The sequence below is a fragment of the Sphaeramia orbicularis genome, chromosome 24, assembly GCF_902148855.1.
Source record: "Sphaeramia orbicularis chromosome 24, fSphaOr1.1, whole genome shotgun sequence".
Taxonomy (NCBI): Eukaryota; Metazoa; Chordata; class Actinopteri; order Kurtiformes; family Apogonidae; genus Sphaeramia; species Sphaeramia orbicularis.
In genome coordinates, this window is record NC_043979.1 from 13,750 (window position 1) to 35,000 (window position 21,251).

Here is a 21,251-nt window from a genome sequence, read left to right on the forward strand (position 1 = left end):
ATGTTTATATGCAAGACACAAGAATAAAAACATTCATTCATTCATTCTGTCCATAAACGGTCATCTGTCAGGACTCAGTTTACCTGTGAATCTGACACACAGAGCCTTTAAGAAGAACAGGACACAAACCAGGACTGATTCTGATCTGGAATAGGCAGGTAACATTAGGGGGAGGGTTCAAGGTGTGGAGGGGGGGTTCCTTCAGAGGGGACGGCTCACTTCCCTATTTCAGTCTGAACAGTGACAGATGTCCCTGGTCCACCAGTCCTGTGTCTACTGGTTCTTTGTAGAAGTACAGTAGATGGAAGATGGAACCAGACTAAGAAGAACCTCATATGCTGCATTTCCACTACATGGTACCGACTCGACTCGACTCGACTCGACTCGACTCGACTCGTCCTTTATGCATTTCCGTTACGAAAAAGGACCTGGAATCTGGTACCTGGTACTAGTTTTTTGGGGTGTATTCACACCAGGAAAGTCCGATAGTTCACTTGCTTTGGTCCGGACCAAATTTTTTTTTTTTTTTTTTTAATTTGGTGCGGTTCGTATTCACACTGTACATTTTTGTAAGTGGACCAAAATCTGTAAACAAAACCACGTGTGCTGAGGTCGTTCATCCATTGGACAGAAATGAGCAGTGTCCATTAAAGCGCTCAGTCCAAAGTGAAAGGACAGAATCACGGAAATTTTGCTGTTTTTGTTATCGTCATAGTGGTTTTTACAGATGCAGACGTCTGCACAAGTGTTTGTGCAGCAAGAGCGTTTGATGCAACGTCAGGTTTACAGTATTGTAGAATTCATTTCTCAACTAGAAGCACTCGGAGAGCGCAGACCTCCGCCAAGGCTGATCAGTGCCGCCACCCCCCCCCCCCCCCCCCCCCCCCCGTGGGCCCCCCACCCCCAATCACCACCAAAATTTAATCATTTCTTCCTTATCCCATTTCCAACAAACCCTGAAAATTTCATCCAAATCTGTCCATAACTTTTTGAGTTATGTTGCACACTAACGGACAGACAAACAAACAAGCAGACAAACAAACAAACCCTGGCAAAAACATAACCTCCTTGGCGGAGGTAATGACGAAGACACAGGGCAAGACAGCTATGGAGGACAGCGCTCATGTGCACATCATGTTGTGACTGTTGGTCTGATTCACACCAGACAGAACAGGTCTGAAGTGTGAATTCTGCTGGTATATGAAAAGACTGTTCTCCAAAAGCATTAGTGCTCCGTACTGCTGACCATGTGTATCTATCCTATATCACCGTTGAGTTTAGCCAGGGACAGAATTCCTTAACGCAGGTAAAGTTTGCTGGGGCTGATGAAGTCGTTTATTATTTTTTATTTCAAGCACAACAGACAAATCTAACCGTCATCCTAATCATTCTCTCGCTGAACAAGCTGAAAACGTCGGAGTTTTTCTGTGTCCTTTCTGTCAGCTGTGTTACATGCACATCTGCCCAGATGTCCAAAAGGCAGCGTGTCCCTTCCAAGCTCCAAGTTTGACCAGGGCTCATGTTCAGCTCCGTAGCCTATCCTCACTCTGAGCGCTTCTCTGGTAAAACTCTGTTGTCCATAATGCTCGACGCACGACGGGAGCTCGTTAGGTACAAAAAACCCAACTGTGTCGGATCGGGTCCGGCCTGCTTTCATACCTCAAACGAACCGCACCAGGGTTCGTATGGAACCGCACCAAGACCACCTCTTCAACTGGGTCTCGGTTCGCTTGTTTGGTACGGAACAGAGTTCGGTGGTTTTTATTCACACCAGCCCAAAAGGTCCGAACCAAGGGAGCAAACGAACTCTGGTCCGTTTTAAACGGACCAAACAAGGCAGGTGTGAATACAGCCTTGGTCTCACCTCCGCTGAGGTTCCAGGACTGGGGACCAGATACTAAGGGTGTATTCATACCTACCACATTTGGTCCGTTTAAAACGGACCAGAGTTCGTTTCCCCAGAAAGTCCGGACTTTTTTTTAGGTGTGAATACAAACATGCCAACTCTGATTCGAACCAAACAAGCGGACCCAGACCACCTAGAAGAGGTGGTCTGGGTCCACTTCCAAACGGACTCCGGGCCGGTTCACTTCTGGTGTGAATAGAACCGTCCTTGAACCAAACCAAACAAAACCAAGGAATCTTTCGCCTTTTTGTGCTTGACGAGCCACGCTGGAAGTAGCTGAGGTTTATGGGTGGTCAGAGCGAACAGCAGCAGCTATGAGCTGTGGACAGATGTGGAGCAATGAGGAAATTGAATGTGTCACTGACATTTGGTCACATGTCCATATTATGAAACTGGCTCCGACTGAGCCTTTCTTGAATGTTAACATTATTTCCGTAAATTTGTGTCTGTAAAAATACAATTTATATTCTGAAAATGATAACTGTATGTAGGAGCACCACGTCTACTTTCATCAACACCGGCCGTCTCTGATTCACCCCGCTTCCGACTTTTCTGTCCAATGCCAGCGCAGTTCGTCACATGCGTGCTTCTGTTCACGCATTTTGGTCCACCAGCAAAAAGTGCAATGAGAGTGCGATCCGACCCAAATGAAAAAAATAAAGTCCACATTTGATCCGAATCAAATAAGCGGACCAAAGGACTTTTCAGGTGTGAACACAGCCTAAAAGGTGACACTGTGTAAACACTGCAGACCACTGATTGGTCAGAGTTGTCTGTGTGCCCCACCCTTTTACAAAAAACAGATGCAGAGGTTTCCAGTAAATCTGTCAGTAGGTGAATCCACATGATGACAGTCTGTAAAACTACACCATGGTCGGTCCAGGAGGTTCAGTCTTTGGTGGAAGACGTAAAAATTCAGCGTGAGTTTGATGAGACAACAGGCAACAAGTGAGTTTATCAGCAACTCTGAGCAGACGACACAGAAGTAACGCACCACATCGCTATGACGACCAGGTACTGGAAAGTGGGTAGTATCTGTAATGGAAACGGTCTGGAATAGGACCTGGTACCAGAGTGGAAACGGTCTGGAATAGGACCTGGTACCAGAGTGGAGTCGAATTGAGCCGGTTCCATGTAGTGGAAACGTGGCATTAGATCTGTGGGTTAGTCTGCAGTGGGTTGATCTGCAGTGGGTTAGTCTGCAGTGGGTTAGTCTGTAGTGGGTTGGTCTGCAGTGGGTTGATCTGCAGTGGATTGGTCTGCAGTGGGTTGGTCTGCAGTGGGTTGATCTGCAGTGGGTTAGTCTGCAGTGGGTTAGTCTGTAGTGGGTTAGTCTGTAGTGGGTTAGTCTGCAGTGGGTTAGTCTGTAGTGGGTTAGTCTGTAGTGGGTTGATCTGCAGTGGGTTGGTCTGCAGTGGGTTGGTCTGCAGTGGGTTGATCTGCAGTGGGTTGGTCTGCAGTGGGTTGGTCTGCAGTGGGTTGATCTGCAGTGGGTTAGTCTGCAGTGGGTTAGTCTGTAGTGGGTTAGTCTGCAGTGGGTTAGTCTGTAGTGGGTTAGTCTGCAGTGGGTTAGTCTGTAGTGGGTTAGTCTGCAGTGGGTTGATCTGCAGTGGGTTGGTCTGCAGTGGGTTGGTCTGCAGTGGGTTGGTCTGCAGTGGGTTGGTCTGCAGTGGGTTGATCTGCAGTGGGTTGATCTGCAGTGGGTTGGTCTGCAGTGGGTTGATCTGCAGTGGGTTGGTCTGCAGTGGGTTGATCTGCAGTGGGTTGATCTGCAGTGGGTTGGTCTGCAGTGGGTTGATCTGCAGTGGGTTGATCTGCAGTGGGTTGATCTGCAGTGGGTTGGTCTGCAGTGGGTTGGTCTGCAGTGGGTTGATCTGCAGTGGGTTGGTCTGCAGTGGGTTGGTCTGCAGTGGGTTGGTCTGCAGTGGGTTAGTCTGCAGTGGGTTAGTCTGCAGTGGGTTAGTCTGTAGTGGGTTAGTCTGTAGTGGGTTGATCTGCAGTGGGTTGGTCTGCAGTGGGTTGGTCTGCAGTGGGTTGGTCTGCAGTGGGTTGGTCTGCAGTGGGTTGGTCTGCAGTGGGTTGATCTGCAGTGGGTTGGTCTGCAGTGGGTTGGTCTGCAGTGGGTTGGTCTGCAGTGGGTTGGTCTGCAGTGGGTTGGTCTGCAGTATATCTGTATTTCTTTATTTTTATTTTGTTTTATTTAACCAGGAAAAAAATATCCCATTGAGATTAAGAAGCTCTTTTTTGAGGGAGTTCTGGCCAAGAGACAGCATGAAACACAACACAGTTACAACATACAGTTACAACAAACAATAATTTACAGGACAAGTCAACCTGTGAAAAACACCTGCAAGTCACTGAGTAGTTCTCCAGCACTTTGAGTTTGGGTTTTAAAGCATTCAGACAGATCAGTTCAGTCAGTTCTGCTGTTCGGAGGTTTGTGTTTTCTGGGTGAACCCGTACTTCCTGAACCGTCGCCATCATTTCCACGGGGACACCCCAGGTTCCGAACCACTGGGCTTTGAACAGCGGTAAACAGTTGCATCTTCTAATTGTCCCGTTCACCCCCCCCATCCAGACTGCTCCATTTAGGGCTTTGGATCATCATGTCTAATGAGGGGAGGAGCCATGAGGTGTCACTGATGATGGATCAGGTCCTGCTGAGCTCATTAGACTGCAGGCCACGCTGGCTTTGCATCACTGATATGGAAGCGGGGGGGGGGGGTCCATTCACTCTACCCCCCCCCCCCCCCCACACACCCACACACACACACACACACTTTGTCTCATGGAGCTGTCACCATCACCACCTCCTCAGCCACGAGGAAGGGGAGGGGTCACAAAAATGAAATGTTTAGCATGCCTAACAGACAGAATATCTACAGCAGGAGTCTGAAACTGATGTTCTATCAGGGTCCACATTCACACCCATCTGATCTGATCTGAACTGAACTGGGCCGGACCAGTCAAATAAGAACAGAATAAACTAGAAATAATGACAACTGCACACTTATGTCTGTGTTTGAGTGAAAAACAAAGCTATTAAATTATAAAAATACTTACTTTTATAAACTATCCAAACAAAAAAATATATGAATAACCTGAAAAAACGGACATTTCTTCATAAAAATCAGTGTAATTTTCTCAGTCTTCTTCCTCCACTTCTCATTAGTCCATGTGCATTCTGGATCAGATCTGCAAAGACACTAAACACTGAGGAACAGGAAGAAAAGAGTTCAAACTGGACTGAATTTAATACAGACATTTCAGGTTGGACACATTTGTTCAGGTTAGTCACATTTTATTGGTACAGGAGAGTTTGGAAATGGAAAGAGTTTCACAATTTAATGTGATTTTTTGCACTAAAACAAAAACAAACATTTGAAGTTGTCATTATTTACAGATATAATGTCATTTTTTTCACATCAAACCCAGTTGTAAATCTGGGGTCATTCTTTTTTGTGGGTTATTTGACTTCAGATCAGACTGGTCTGGATGTGGAACTCAAATGAATCTGTGGAATTTTTACACTTCGTAAATTCATCCCAGGGGTCGGATTGGAACCTGTGGGGGGACGCATTTTGCCCCCAGGACGCATGTTTGAGACCCCTGATCTGCATGTAGACCAGATACAAACCACAGAAACAGGTCACAGGAAAACGGTCCGCTTGTACTGACTGTTCTACTGCTGTCTGGAGAACAGCCTGATTTTACACATGAGTGGAAGCAGGAGCTGGCATCATATAGAGGAATCAGTCAAATCTAAAGGAGGAACCCAAAGGAGGAACCCAGGTCCAACTGCACCAGGAGGAACCCAGGTCCAACTGCACCAGGAGGAACCCAGGACCCACTGAAGGCCTGTTCTAGGATCTGCCAGTGCTCATCCTGTTCCCCCTTGTCCAGAGGAGCAGATCCTGGTCCAGAGGAGCAGATCCTGATCCTGCTGAGGGGTTCAGGACCTTGTTGGACCCTGTCCCAGCCGTCTCCTGGAACCAGAGCTCTTCAGACTGTGGTGGTAGACACAGTAAACCTTCTGACCCAGACTGATGCACCATCCTGGAGGACTGGGACTACGGTCCGACCTCTGTATGGTCCAGGTACCGGCCCAGGATACCAGTGAGACCCTGAAGCACACACATGACTAACTAGTCTAAGTAGTCTAAGTAGTCTAACTCAGGGGTGTCAGACTCATTTCAGCTCAGTTCCACATACAGCCTGAACTGATCTAAAGTGGGCCGGACCAGGAAAATAATATAAATAATAGGATCAGAACTGATAAACATCAACCCCAAAGTTTTCTCTGTTTTTGAGTGAAAAAAGTCAAATTCCATTCTTAAAATGTTTACACCTACGAACTGTACTTGAACATAACATGAACAAATATGAACAACCTGAAAATTCTTCAGAAAAAAGTGCATCATTAATAATATTCCACGTCAGTTGATCATTTACACGTGTGCATCCCAACTTACAGATTTAATCACAGCAGAATGTTGTTAAAATCCCACAGACTTTACTGAAGACATTTCAGATTGTTCATATTTGTTCAGGATATTCATGATTTTTGTAACAGGAGAGTCTGTAAATGTAACTTTTTTTTTTTCTAATTTTACTTTTTTTGTACTAAAACAAAGAGGAAAGTTTACAGTTTTCATTATTTATAGGTTATTCTGATAGTATTTTACTGGTCTGATGCACTTTAGATTGAACTGACCTAAAATGATTTGAACATCCTTGATTATTAATTTCTTCAGTGTAATTTTTGCATTTCACAAATTCATCCCAGGGGCTGGACTGGACCCTTTTGTGGGCCGGACTGGACCCTTCGGTGGGCCGGACTGGACCCTTTTGTGGGCCGGACTGGACCCTTCGGTGGGCCGGACTGGACCTTTCGGTGGGCCGGACTGGACCCTTCGGTGGGCCGGACTGGACCCTTTGGTGGGCCGGATTTGGCCCCTGGGCCACATGTTTAACACCTGTGATCAAACTGGCCTAACTAGTCAGTCCTGACAAGTTGAGGAGGGCCAAATGTCAGTGACCCCCAGCTCTGAAACTGGTCCTGTTGTGGGGTGGGCTCATCAATGGCCCTCTAGTGCACCTGTTCCATATGTTCTATGTATTATATATGTTCTATGTATTATATATGTTCTATATGTTCTATACAGAATCTGTATCATAATACTGGAAGGGTTCAGTGTGTGTGTGTGTATGTGTGTTTTTGTGTGTATGTGTGTGTGTGTGTGTGTGTGTATGAGGGTGTGTGTGTGTGTGTGTGTGTGTGTGTATGAGGGTGTGTGTGTGTGTGTGTGGTGTGTGTGTGTGTGTGTGTGTATGAGGGTGTGTGTGTGTGTGTGTGTATGAGGGTGTGTGTGTGTGTGTGTGTGTGTGTGTATGAGGGTGTGTGTGTGTGTGTGTGTGTGTGTGTATGAGGGTGTGTGTGTGTGTGTGTGTGTGTGTGTTGTTGAACACTTCCATCTCCACATTCAATATCTCAGTAAGTTGATCAGACCAGTATTTAGGGACATATCAGTCATTTTAATACAATAGTTTTACAAACACGTTCCTATGGCCGTGATGGTTGATGGGAAGTGCAGTACCACGCTGCATGATGGGAAAAGTAGTTCAAACCCACTAGTGTATGTATCTGTGTATGCATGTTTTGGATGCTCTATAATGTGAGTGGATCAGAACAGTAGTGGAAGACTTGTGTTTGTGTCTTGGGGTGCTGCTGTTTTTCTCTGGTTTTCTTCGTAGCCCCAGGCCCATACTGCAGCCATCCCTGTGGTAATGCCCCCCCCCCCCTCCCTTAACGCCCCCCTCACCCACTCACCCTCCGCCTCCAGTGTCATGCATTCACACTGGCACAGCAAGCAGGCAGCACAGAAGATGGGGTGGGGGGGGTTGACTTTGAGACTGCAGCGTCACACACTGGTTAGATTGGTTGAGTTGCCAGGGAACGGTCAGAAACGATTAGTGTAGAGATGATCTGCCCCGAGGCTCTGCCCTCTGTAGAGCAGAAGTAAGGGGGGGGGGGGGGGCAGAGGGCAGCACAGCGGCCTTCCATGTAATTAGAATGAGCCCCTCCACTTTACTTTACTCTGTCTGTATTTATTCCACTGCTTCAGAAACTTCAGTCATCAGCAGCTCACTTTTAATTATTGATTATTACTTCTTCACATATTTATTATTATAGAGGATTTAGAACAATGACATGTTACAGCAGGGGGAAGCTGATATTAGTATTATATATTAGAATTTTACTTACTTTAAAAGCCTGGGATTAATAATATTCATTAATCAAACCAAGCCACATCATTTCATTCCTATATTATTATTATTATTATTATTATTATTATTATTATTATTATTATTATTATTATTATTATTCAGTTGTTCACTCCTTTGGCAAAGTTTTAAAAAAAAGTGCCTTAAGTTTAAAATTATTCAGAAATTTTGAAATGAGATGGTAGATATGTTTTTTGTTGCTATTGATTTTTTTATTTTTATTTATTTATTTTTTTTATTATTATGGTGTGAATGCTTGATGCTGTTCACATTTAAGTTGATGTATGCAGTGTATTAGGTGAAAAGGATAGGGAAAAAAATAAGCTTTTGCTTCTAGAATATTCCTTTTTTGGTTTTTATGTTTATTACGATTAATGCATTAAGTACAATGGTTGATGTAAAACCAAACATAAATGTCTTATCATCGTTATTATTATATTATTATTATTATTATTATTATTATTATTATTATTAATGATCATCATCGTTTTCTGAACCTGCTTTATCCTCACTAGGGTCACAGGAGTATAATGAAAATAATAAAAGTAAAAATAAGTGAGTGTGTGTGTGTGTGTGTGTGTGTGTGTGTGTGTGTGTGTATATATATATGATGTTGAACTATTCTTTGTAAGAGAGAGCAGTGCAGACAAAAATGAATGAAGACAATATTATTAATCATATTCAACAAAATACTGAGAGTTAATTGAATGTGATTTGAAAAATAACTCCAGAACAAAATTAGAAACAACTGACCAGCAGTGTTCTGTTCTGAAATATCAGTGGATCTAAAAGCACAACCCACCATTTAACTGTATTAAACATCCCATAATCCAGTCAGACATGTGGAATACAGTCTGTAGTTTTGGGTCTTTTGAGTTTTTATTTCAGTTTTGTATTTTTTCAGTGTTCTTTTTAGTCTGAATGTTGAAAAGGCGCTGAGAGAACCTCTGATCACATGTGAACACATGAAGCTAACGGAGCTCAGAGGACGTTTATTTAATGAGTGGAGACAGTTTAAACATGTGGAGGATGAAGTCTGTGTAGGATGTTTCTGTTGGATGAAACGGTCGGAACGCTCCACTGTCTGGTTTAAATATTTCAGTAGACAGGACGTAGTTTCTGCAAATTAAGAACAAGAAACTACACAATATGTGGAGATGAAATAGTGAGGATGGAATCAAACTGTGGACTGTAGCAGGGTCAGGTGACTGAACATAAGCCTGTGGACAGACCGGTTCTGCTTCAGCCGTGGACACTGTTAAAGTCCTGTCAGTTCAGGTTCCACATTCAGCCCAGTTTAACCTCCAGTGGACCGCACCAGTACAATATTAGCATCATAATTTAGATAAAACAACAACTTCCATTGTTTCATTTTGTTTTTGTGCCAAAAAAAATTTAATTATGAAAATATTTACTTTACAAACTATCCAAACAAAAAAGATGTGAATAACCTGAAAAAACGAACATTTCTGAAGAAAATTAGGTACAATTTTAACAGTATTCTGCCTCACCTTATCATTTCTACATGTGTGTTATGGATCAGATCTACAACTAAGGCAGTCTATCGACAAGAATCTGGCGATACGATACAAATCACAATACTAGGATCATGATATGATATATCACTATATATCACGATACTGTTAAAAACGCAGTTTTTTGTTTGTTTCTTTTTTTTAATGATTATTTCCTTGAAAAATTGAATTCCATCATAAATCTGCACAAATACTAAACACATTTGTATTTGATCCCAACAGGATCTAATGTTCTATCACCAAATGTTCAAACTGTGTTCAAACTGAAATTCTGTTTTACAGACATTCCAGTTTCAGATCCTGTTCAAATGTTCAGATTCTATTAGTTCACAACTAACATCAGAACAGGATTGGAGTTCAATCCAAACAAAGGAACCAACATTATTGAATAAAACAGTGTTAAATAATAAGAAATAAAATAGAAACAAAAAAACAAAAATGAACCTCCACAATATCTGCATTTGAATAAATACCTAAAAATATTGACAGAGTATTTTTTAATATCGATACAGTATTGTGAAATAAATATCGTGATATATTACAGATCCGATATTTTCTTCCAGCCTTATTCATGTTCCTGGGTTGGAGCCTTTGGCGGTCCACCTTTGGCCCACAGGCCTCATGTTTGACAGCCCTGGTGTAGGAGGTGGAGGACCAAACACAGTCCTGAGCGGAGGACAGAAGGACTGTGTGTGTCTGTCCTCCACAGCTCCTGACCCTTCAGCACATCCTTTTTAACGTCCATATTCATTAACTGAAATATTTATGCATGAATATGGCTCACATAGGCGCCTTTGATTGATGCGTCTCTAAAAACAAAAAGACACGCTCGGGCAAATCTTAAGAAAAGTCGGGTTCCTGTCCCGCCTCGGGGGAGGAGTCTCTCAGATGCATTATTCACATGCCCTCCAGGCAGGCTTTCAAGGCTTCTGTGCCCCGAGGGCCAGAAAAATAAGCACCACTGTTAAAAGTAAATCATCTCAGCTGATACACAATTAATGCTGCAGTGGAGGAGCGCCGTGCCCTTGTGTGGAGTTTGGCTAACAGCGGCGGAAACCTCAGCTTAAAGAAGGAGTCTGGGCTGGGGTGGGGGGGGGGGGCATGCCAGCATCCAGCTGAAATCAAACAGAGAGGATCCAGAGCCCAGCAGGGGGCAGCGCTGCAGACCGTCCAATACAGACGGGGGGGGGGGCAGCTCTGCAGACGATCCAGCACAGACACTGGGGGGGGGGGGGGGGGGCATTCACACACTGGTGTTTTTTTGTTGTTTTTTTTTGGACACTTACTTTTTATTAGTCATTTTACCTTTCTTCACAAAACAAATTAAAAACAAACAGCATTTGGCAGTAAGTAATTGTTACAGTTAAAAAGCCAAATGATCAGTTGGAACAGTCATCCAGCATCTAATTAAACTGTACAAATTAAATGTGAGCAGCACATCTGTCTGTGTGACAAACTCCACATTAACTGTCTTTAAAAAAAAAAAAAGCAATCCATTTATTCCACCTTTTCCAAAAGTTTATTTTTTTTAATTATTTCAAATTATACATTTACATAAATATGTACTTATACATAAGGAACCACACAGACACTATATATATATATATATGTGTGTGTGTGTGTGTGTGTGTGTATATATATATATATATATATATATATATATATATATATATATATATATATATATATATACATATATATATATATATATATATATATATATATACATATATAAAATAACAAACCAATTATGCAGCAAACCTATTAAACCCCCAAAAAAGAAGAAAAAAAGAAACAAAAAAACACAACAACAAAAAACAACAACAAGATAAATAATGTTATCAACTCCTCTTTATACTACTCGGGGCTGATGAAGAGTTAATATAATGTATATTAACAACACATTTTTTGTTTTTGTTTTTTTTTTATTGTTTTTTTTGTCCATCTTTTTTTAGAGTCCAATCATTAGTTTTCTTTCAGACGGAGGTCACATATGCAGAGCTCATGGTCGGAGTGCGTTCATTATTCCATGTCAGAGTCCTGCCTCCCACAGTTATTACCTCATGTCAAACGCACGCCGTAGATTGAATTAATAGCTCATGGTTTCATGGAGCTCTGACCAACGTCTCTTCATTATCCAGGAAGTAAAGACGAGCCTTCTAACCCACAGGAACACACACTGTACATGTGTTTGCTTTTATGGAGCTGACAGGAGCCAAATGACACACTTTTAATGATAGGAATCTGGCGTTTGTTTGTTGTTTTTTTAAGTCTCACTCTCTGTGATGGCAGGAGATGGCCTCGACAACAGCTTGGCGTCGCCAGGAACAGGAGACGAGGACGACCAGGACAAGAAGAGGCAGAAGAAACGAGGCATCTTCCCTAAAGTGGCCACCAACATCATGAGAGCGTGGCTTTTCCAACACCTGACGGTAAGTGACCGGAGCTGACGGCCTCTTCAGGTCTGCTCTCATGTCCGCTCTGATGTCTGCTCTGACGTCTGCTCTGACGTCTGCTCTGACGTCTGCTCCGGCCTCATCAGGTGGTTTCTGTTTGGAGATCACATGTGACAGTCTAGCCTGTCGTTAACACTAAACCCACACTGATCAGACTTCATGAAACCATCCCTCTCCGTCAGCCCTGTTTGAACCACTGCTGCTTGGCCAAGGCCGAGGTTCCCGAAGGTTCCTGAAGGTTCCCGAAGGTTCCATCAAACTGTGTTGACCTGTAACAGAAACAGACACATTCATGAGTAAAGGCTCTGGATGGAAACATCAGTCTGAGTTTTTTTACAGAAATCCACCCCAGAATGCAGCAGTGTTTGTTCAGGGGGAGGAGCTCTGTATCTTTTATCCCTGGTCCAAAAGCTCCCATCTCCTCCTCTGTTCCTCTGTTCTGCCCTCCTCACTCTTCCATGTGTTGGAACCCTCCAGTGGTTTAGTTCGTTAAAGGCCCACAAAGGTCCTGGACTCTCAGTAATCCCTTCCTTTTCCAAACCCACCTTTAGATTTGTCAGATAAAAAGGATAATTGAATTATCCCCTCTGTGTTCCCCAAACCTTTCAAAGGTCTGATGTGTCAAAGCTCCAGTGTTTGGTCGTGGGCAGGATGTGTCCATGAAAAGTGGACGGGGGGACTTTGGACTCTGAAAGGACGATTCCAGCAGCCCAAAGAGCTGGAGCATTCATCAGCAGAGGAGGGGGGGTGAAAGGAGCAGGGGCGGGGGGGGGGGGTCGGACTAACCAAAGGCTTCTGCTTTTGTGGTCAGTTCTGAAGACTCTTAAAAGATCCGAATGTGAGGAGGCGATAGAGAAAGCAGCTGTGAAAGGTTCAGATCCATTATCTGATTCATTATTGGCTCATTAGCACGTTGGTAACTGTTAGTTTCCATGAAGAACACCCACATTTATCCATTATACTAAATACAAATAATAAAAACAAATAGAAAACTCCCTAATGTTAGATTTCTTCTCCTCAATTACAGAAAAACATAATATGAAGAAAACTGGTCATGTAATGAATGTGACATTTAGAGGTTTGGTTTGAAACATCCGACAGTAGAATTCATCCATTTGAACCCTGGACTCATAAATGTGTGTTCGTACAAACGTTGACGTTCCACAGCAACACATTGAATTCATAAAAGCCCGGTTTATGTTGAAACATGACAGGCTTTTATTTTGTAACAGGAAAGGAAGTGTCGCATTTGTAGAAAAGTGAAATACATGACCTTTGACATCACAAAAAACAGCTTTTGTGTTACATTTGAAATATCATTGGTGTATCAATCCATGTATCATTGGTTCTTTTCATATTCAGTTGAGAATCCTCAATTGGAAAAAACTTTTTTTTTTTTCATTCTTTCGATTGTACGCACAAATTAAAATTGGAAATAATCAAATTTGGACTGACCCTGCAGTTCCTGACCTGTTGGTGTGTTGTTGTGGACAGTGGTGGGTTTGTTAGTGTTCTTTCTAACACATTCTGGGATACACTGACAAAAATGATTTTTTGGTGTAGTAATATTTATTAGGTTTACTGTCAAAATTTTTATTTTCTAATTATAAGTATCAGAGAGAACTAGAATTATTCCAGTAAAACTAAATTCGTCATTGGTGTAATAAATAAACTGTGTGGGCAGAGTTGGTTTTATTCTGTATTTTCACATAATATTCAAAGGTCAGTGCACATGAACCCACAAATACCAAGGAAGTTTAAATATTCAATTTAAACTGCAGAAAAATATGTCCAATGTGTAAATGTTACTTATATATTGTCTATTAATAAAAGTTAGTAAAGTATTGTAGTGAGACACACTGATTGTAATGGAGGCAGTTTGTGCAGTCATGTGACCCACGTAGTTTACAGCGTCATGGGACTCACGTAAGGTTAATGTTAGGGTTAAGGTTCGGGTTAAGGTTAGGGTTCGGGTTAAGGTTAGGGTTCGGGTTAAGGTTAGGGTTAGGGTTAAGGGTACGTGAACTGGAGATCTTCACATAAATTGAAAGGCAATGAAATGGTGTTGAATAACATGTAGAAGGTCCAAAATGCCAAACACCATCAGAACTGACCTGACACACAAACACATGAATGAGTTCAATCTGATGGTGCAGAGACCAGGGGGCGTGTCCACACAGGGGCGTGTCCATACCTGGACAGTCCTTTGGTCCACTTATTTAGTTCAGATCAAATGTGGACTTTATTTTTTTCGTTTAGTTTGATCACCTTCTCACTGAAGTTTTTACCTCCGCCAGGAGGTATTGTGATTGCTTTGTTTTGTGCGTTCACATGTTTGTTTGTTTGTTTGTTTGTTTGTTTGTTTGTTAGCAGGATAACTCAAAAAATTATGGACTTATTTTCATGAAATTTTCAGGAAATGTTGATACTGGCACAAGGAAGAAATGATGAAATTTTGGTGGTGATTGGGGGTGGGTGGGGGCACAGATCTGTCTTGGCGGAGGTCTGCGCTCTCCTGGTGATTTTCTTGTTTGTTAATGAAACCAAAATTTGGGAACAGTAGCAGCATGTGACGAACTGACAGAAAAGTCGGGGGCGGGGTCAATCAGAGACGGTGGGTGTTCACTGCAAAAATCTAAATCTAACCAAGATTATTTTCATTTGTCCATTGGCAGATTTTTTTTTTGCAGAATTCAAGAGTTTGTTTTTTTTTACTTAATTAAATTTTTTTGCTTAATTCAAGCAAAAAAAAAATTGAATTAAGTAAAAAAAAAAAAAAAACTCTGCCAGTGGAACCAGTGTAAATACTGTTGTTCAGATGAGTGTAAATCAGATTTTCCAGATCTGTTGTCTGTGAATCAGTTCTTCTATCTGACTGAACAGTTCCTCTGGAGGTGATTCTGTCTGAGTTTAAGTGTGATCAGATATTTGGAACACAAATGAGACAAATACACTTAGACAAATGTAGATTTTTACAGTGTAGATGTAAACAGACATGGAGGTCGTACGTACAGTTGTGGTTTTCTGAATGTGTATTGTGTTTGTACAGACACACACGTACTGAAAACTGTCCACATCAGCTGAGTGGAGTCTGTTTGTCAGTGTTGACGTGTCATTCTTCATCGGTCGGTGTGCTCATGTCTACAGTGGATCTAAAAGGCTGATGGTTCCTGGGTTTGTTTGGGCTGGAGGATCTCTGGACGGTTCTATTCACACCCGAACTGAACCGGACCAGAGTCCGTTTGGAACCGGACCCAGACCAGGTCCGTTAGTTTGGTTCCAATCAGAGTTCACATGTTTATATTCACACCTAAAAAAGTCCGAACTCTGGGGAGAAGAACTGTGGTCTGTTTTAAAGGAACCAAACACAGTCGGTGTGAGTCCGCCCCAGGTTTATCTACAGCAGGGCCGTCAAGCGTGCGCCCCCCCAAAGGTTCCAGTCCGACCCCTGGGATGAATTTCCAAAGTGTCTAAATTCCACAGTCCAGGCTGTGGAACTCATGTTAGTGTGGGTTCCACATCCAGACCAATCTGATCTACAGTCCAATAAGAACAGCAGAAGAACCCACACAGAAGAACCACTGCAGATTTACTACTGGGTTTGATGGGAAAAATAATATGACATTCTGTCTGTAAATAATGACAACTACAAATGTTTGTCTTTGTTTTAGTGCAAAAAATCACATTAAATTGTGAAACTCTTTCCATTTCCAAACTCTCCTGTACCAATAAAATGTGACTAACCTGAACAAATGTGTCCAACCTGAAATGTCTGTATTAAATTCAGTCCAGTTTGAACTCTTTTCTTCCTGTTCCTCAGTGTTTAGTGTCTTTGGAGATCTGATCCAGAATGCACATGGACTAATGAGAAGTGGAGGAAGAAGACTGAGAAAATTACACTGATTTATCTGAAGAAATGTCCGTTTTTTGCAGGTTATTCACATCTTATTTGTTTGGATAGTTTATAAAAGTATTTTTATAATTTAATGTTGTTGTTTTTTTCACTAAAACAAAGACAAAAATTTGTAGTTGTCATTATTTCTAGGTTCTTCTGTTCTTATTTGACTGGTTTGATCCACTGCACATCAGATCAGACTGAATGTGGAACCTGAAAAAACAGGAGCGCTGGTGCAGATGGAAAATGAAAGGTTTAAAGATTAATATGTGAATAGTCTTTGAAAGAAACGAGTTTTTCCCAAATATTTCATATATAATTAGTTGCTGAAATCCCAAAACTGGGAGAGTTATGAAGAGTTGTTTGTAGACTTTCCAAAAAAACCTGTGGAACTCTGAGAGCTGGAGTGGAGATGGTTTCAGCCAATCAGCTGTTAGCATTCTGTTCCCTGTGTGTGTATGTGGTTGGGTTGGTCATGTTTTGTGCGAAAATCAAACATGATATTGTGAACAGATGTCACACACTTATTGTTTGTGCTGTGTCGCACTTTTTTCATGTCGGTGGCATAATTTTAGGTCCAGTCACGTGGGACTTGGTAAATGACAAATTCAGCCATTTTTTCGCAGTTTTAATGAAATCCGTGCATCTGACCATTAACACTAGTCATTGCACATCTTTGGAGACCAGCTCCACATTTTTGTAATCATATGTTTGGATCCATTTCCAACACTCTGGACTACATTTATCCAGTTTTTAATAATAATCAATAATACTTTCATTCATAATAATAAATATGTTGAACTGTACTTAGTGCCTTCTACTGAAGGTTCTGCACGTGCTCAGATCTGCACGTCTGTTTGGGTCTGGGAACTGTTGACCTGTTGACATCAGTTATCTCCATTTCTAAGCTAATGCGTTTCCATGACAACAGCTCGCTCCTGGATGCTCTTGTTCATGAGCTGATGTAAACATGAACACAGATCAGCTGAAACATCTGGGTGTTTTTATGGTGGTGTTTCAGCTGCTTTGACTCAAATGTGAAGCTCCTGTTCCTTTATTCAGTGAATGTTTCAGTCTCCTGCATATTTACTTTTTATCGGGACACAAACTTTTCCACCTCTTCCATGAATTTTGTGATTCTATTTTTTATTTTTTTTTATTTTACTTACGATCTGAATGAATTTTTAATCCGTTTAACCCTGTGGTATCCTGTCCACCAAGGCCCTGACTAAGCACCAAGTGTGCCTTTTTCACACTTGTGGAATAATGGCAAAAATTGTTCATACAGTTTGTTTTTAATTCTTATACACTTTTTTTCTCTTTAATCAACTTGAGCCGTTAATAAAAATACCAAATACTCAATAATTGTCACATTTTTTAACCCTTTAAATGCCGTGTTTTTAATGTAAACAAACCATTTTTTTTGGTGCAAAAAACACAAAAATTATTTATTTCCAATATACTCCAAAAAAAGTGGATCACATATTATTAGATGTTTTCCTCCTGGCATATGTCAGTGATTAACTCCAACACTGGTTAATTTGTATTATTATTATTTTTGGCGCTAGGTCAAATGTTCAAAAATACTAGCATCTGTCACCAAGTGTGCGTAAAATGCACACCTATAAATCCAACTATTAAATATTATATATTGATTTATTTTTCTGCTCTAATTTGATTTTATTTTTGTAAATCCAGCTCAGTCCTAATCATACAGATGAAATGTTAGAAATAGTGCGTTTTAGGCACACTGTGCAGACAGATGCTAGTCTGGTCATTTTCTTTTGTTTACAATGTGCACATTTGAGTTGGTGGACAGAATTTTAAAGATCATGCACAAATGAACAACTTTTGAATTCTAACCTTATTTAAATTGTGAAAAATAATATGAAGTTTTTTAACACGAAGTGCAAAGTGCCTAAAAGGCACACCTGGATACCGGAGGGTTAAAATGGTTAAGTATTATAAATATGTTTTGAATCTCGGCTCACATGTGTTCACAGCTCTTCTTTGTGTCTGTGTTCATATTAAATCAGTCTCAGTGAATCCAAAGGAACTTTGTGTTGGTAAATGACAGTTGTTCAAATGGACAGGATTTCAGTTCTGTTCAACATGTTGATGCTCATATGAACTATGTTTTCAGCTCCAAAATGAACCATTTCAGCACAATTAATGCTATATTTTCATGTCACAAATGGACAAGTTCTATTTGAACTGAACTGAGCTGAAAAACAAATCTTCTCTTCTTTTGGATTCCCCAGTTTTTCTTCCCAGATTCTCTCCTCCATATCACATGTTTTATTTGTACAGGTTCAATCTGGAGTATGGTGCTGATCCATCCTGCTTCTGTTCCACCAATACATACATGAAGAATGGCACACAGCACTGTTTACATCAACACTTTTACAATAAGAAGCATTTTTAGACACAAAGAACAATTCTATATTGTTCTTTCCTCTTTAGTCTGATGCTAAACTATCCAATAAATAATAGTGCTCCTAGTTTTTGCACAGGGATCATTAGTGTAAACGCTGACATGGCTGCAGAGCATCAGTATGATGGGATCCACAACAACCATGTCACATCCGTCCACTGACACATTTAGTGTTTTTGTGTCAGCTGGGATTGTTTTAGATCCACAATACCAACATTTATGAAGAAGAGCACAATTAGCAATAGGAAGTCTAGAAGTTTATTCCTAATAAAGTACTGGGACTGACCAGAGCATCATGGGTAATGTCACGTCCGTCCACCAGCAAAAGTTTTCACATCCACGTGCTATTCCAAATCCAATATTTATGAAAATAGAGCTTCCACTGTCAGAGAATATCAGTAGTCTGTGCACTAATGGATTAGCATTATTTACACACACTTCTGTGACTGTAGGACAACTGTTCTGGACACAGATGGACACTCATGTGACCCTGAAGGACATTTGAGCTGATCTAAATCTTTGTTTGTTCTGTTGGAGTGGACCTGCTGTTCTCTGTGGACGTTTGAGTTTTTGAACCGTGTAGGTTTTTGAGCTGTGTGATGAACGTCTGCATCGTGTGTGTGTGTGTGTGTGTGTGTGTGTGTGTTTGTGTGGACCACAGCAGGTTCTGACAGCAGCAGAATGGGACTGGACCTCCACCCTCATCACCTCTGTCTGCCATCTGCTGCCCCCCCCCCCCCCCCCAACCCAGGGTCCGGACAGGGGGGCGGGGGACGGGGGGCTGTCAGGGTTCACCACAGCCCCAAACAAAAGACACTATTGTGCTTCTGTTTATCCAACTGGATCATCTGTCAAATACTGTCACACACACACAGACACACACTCAGTTAGTTAACCCTAGGGTTAGTTCACCAGAACCAGAACCCTGAGTCCAGACTGGTCCGGTCCTGCTTCAGTCTCTGTGTGTGTGTGTGTGTGTGTGTGTGTGTGTGTGTGTGTGTGTGTGTGTGTGTGTGTGTGCAGTTCCTCTGTTTCTATGGTAACAGGTCTGACAGAATAAACTCCACTTCTTAAAATCTTCCCTTAAAGAACAAGAATCTGCAGTTAATGAACACTCATGTGCAGATGTGAAGGGTTCATATCAGCTGGTTTTGGATCCAGTCTGACGTGTGTGTGTGTGTGTGTGTGTGTGTGTGTGTGTTTCTCAGCATCCATATCCTTCAGAGGAACAGAAGAAGCAGCTGGCACAGGACACAGGCCTCACCATATTACAAGTAAACAACTGGTAAGGAATATACTGTTAGTGTTAACAGGGGGGGGGGGGGGGTCTCTACGTGGCCCAGACGGCAGCCATACCCTCCCATCAATACATAGTGAAGGTGGAACACCTCAGTTTGTGGACTTATACCTGGTCACTTCTGCAGGGTTAGGGGTCAGGGTTAGGGGACATGGACTTGTTCAGTTCATTCCAGTCCAGTTCAGTTCAGTTCAGTCCAGTCTAGTCCAGTTTAGTCCAGTCCAGTTCAGTTCAGTTCAATCCAGTTTAGTCCAGTCCAGTTTAGTTTAGTCCAGTCCAGTTTAGTCCAGTCCAGTTTAGTTTAGTCCAGTCCAGTTTAGTTTAGTCCAGTCCAGTTTAGTCCAGTCCAGTTTAGTTTAGTCCAGTTCAGTCCAGTCTAGTCCAGTCCAGTTTAGTCCAGTCCAGTTTAGTTTAGTCCAGTTCAGTCCAGTCCAGTCTAGTCCAGTCCAGTTCAGTCCAGTCCAGTTTAGTTTAGTCCAGTCCAGTTCAGTTCATTTCAGTTCAGTCCAGTTTAGTCCAGTTCAGTTCAGTTCAATCCAGTTTAGTCCAGTCCAGTTTAGTTTAGTCCAGTCCAGTTTAGTCCAGTCCAGTTTAGTTTAGTCCAGTCCAGTCCAGTTTAGTTTAGTCCAGTCCAGTCCAGTCTAGTCCAGTCCAGTTTAGTCCAGTCCAGTTTAGTTTAGTCCAGTTCAGTCCAGTCCAGTCTAGTCCAGTTCAGTCCAGTCCAGTTTAGTTTAGTCCAGTCCAGTTCAGTTCATTTCAGTTCAGTCCAGTTTAGTCCAGTCCAGTTCTAATGTGTCCTCTTTGTTCCAGGTTCATTAATGCCAGGAGGAGAATCGTTCAGCCAATGATCGACCAGTCCAACAGAGCAGGTACCGCCCCTCTGATCTGATCCACTGGGTCAGGGTTCAATATGTGGGTCTGAGGGGGTTCACTCGGTCCAGTAGGATCCACATCAGAACCTCTGTCTGACCATCTGTCTTTGTCTTTCACAGTGAGTCAGGGTACCGCCTACAGTCCAGACGGTCAGCCAATGGGAGGCTTTGTCCTGGACGGGCAGCAGCACATGGGCCTTCGACCCGGAGGTAAACGGTCCAGAACACACCTGGAAGGACCTTCATGTGGGTCCGGTCCACTGAAGGGGTCCCAGAACACACCTGGAAGAACCTTCATGTGGGTCCGGTCCACTGAAGGGGTCCCAGAACACACCTGGAAGAACCTTCATGTGGGTCCGGTCCACTGAAGGGGTCCCAGAACACACCTGGAAGAACCTTCATGTGGGTCCGGTCCACTGAAGGGGTCCCAGAACACACCTGGAAGAACCTTCATGTGGGTCCGGTCTACTGAAGGGGTCCCAGAACACACCTGGAAGAACCTTCATGTGGGTCCGGTCTACTGAAGGGTTTCCACAGTCCCAGAACACACTTGAATTAAGCAAAAAAAAAT

General features: G+C 42.2%; 1 protein-coding gene across 1 annotated transcript in view; it reads left to right on the plus strand.

Moving 5' to 3' along the window:
• LOC115415052 (homeobox protein Meis1-like) overlaps positions 1-21,251 on the plus strand; it is a gene marked incomplete at its 5' end in the record, with an annotated part of 44,105 nt that overhangs the window by 13,494 nt on the left and 9,360 nt on the right. The window contains 4 exons of the mRNA XM_030128468.1: positions 12,019-12,158; positions 19,720-19,796; positions 20,619-20,677; positions 20,801-20,890. Coding sequence (XP_029984328.1) covers positions 12,019-12,158; positions 19,720-19,796; positions 20,619-20,677; positions 20,801-20,890 — 366 coding nt within the window. The remainder of the gene's footprint in view (positions 1-12,018; positions 12,159-19,719; positions 19,797-20,618; positions 20,678-20,800; positions 20,891-21,251) is intronic.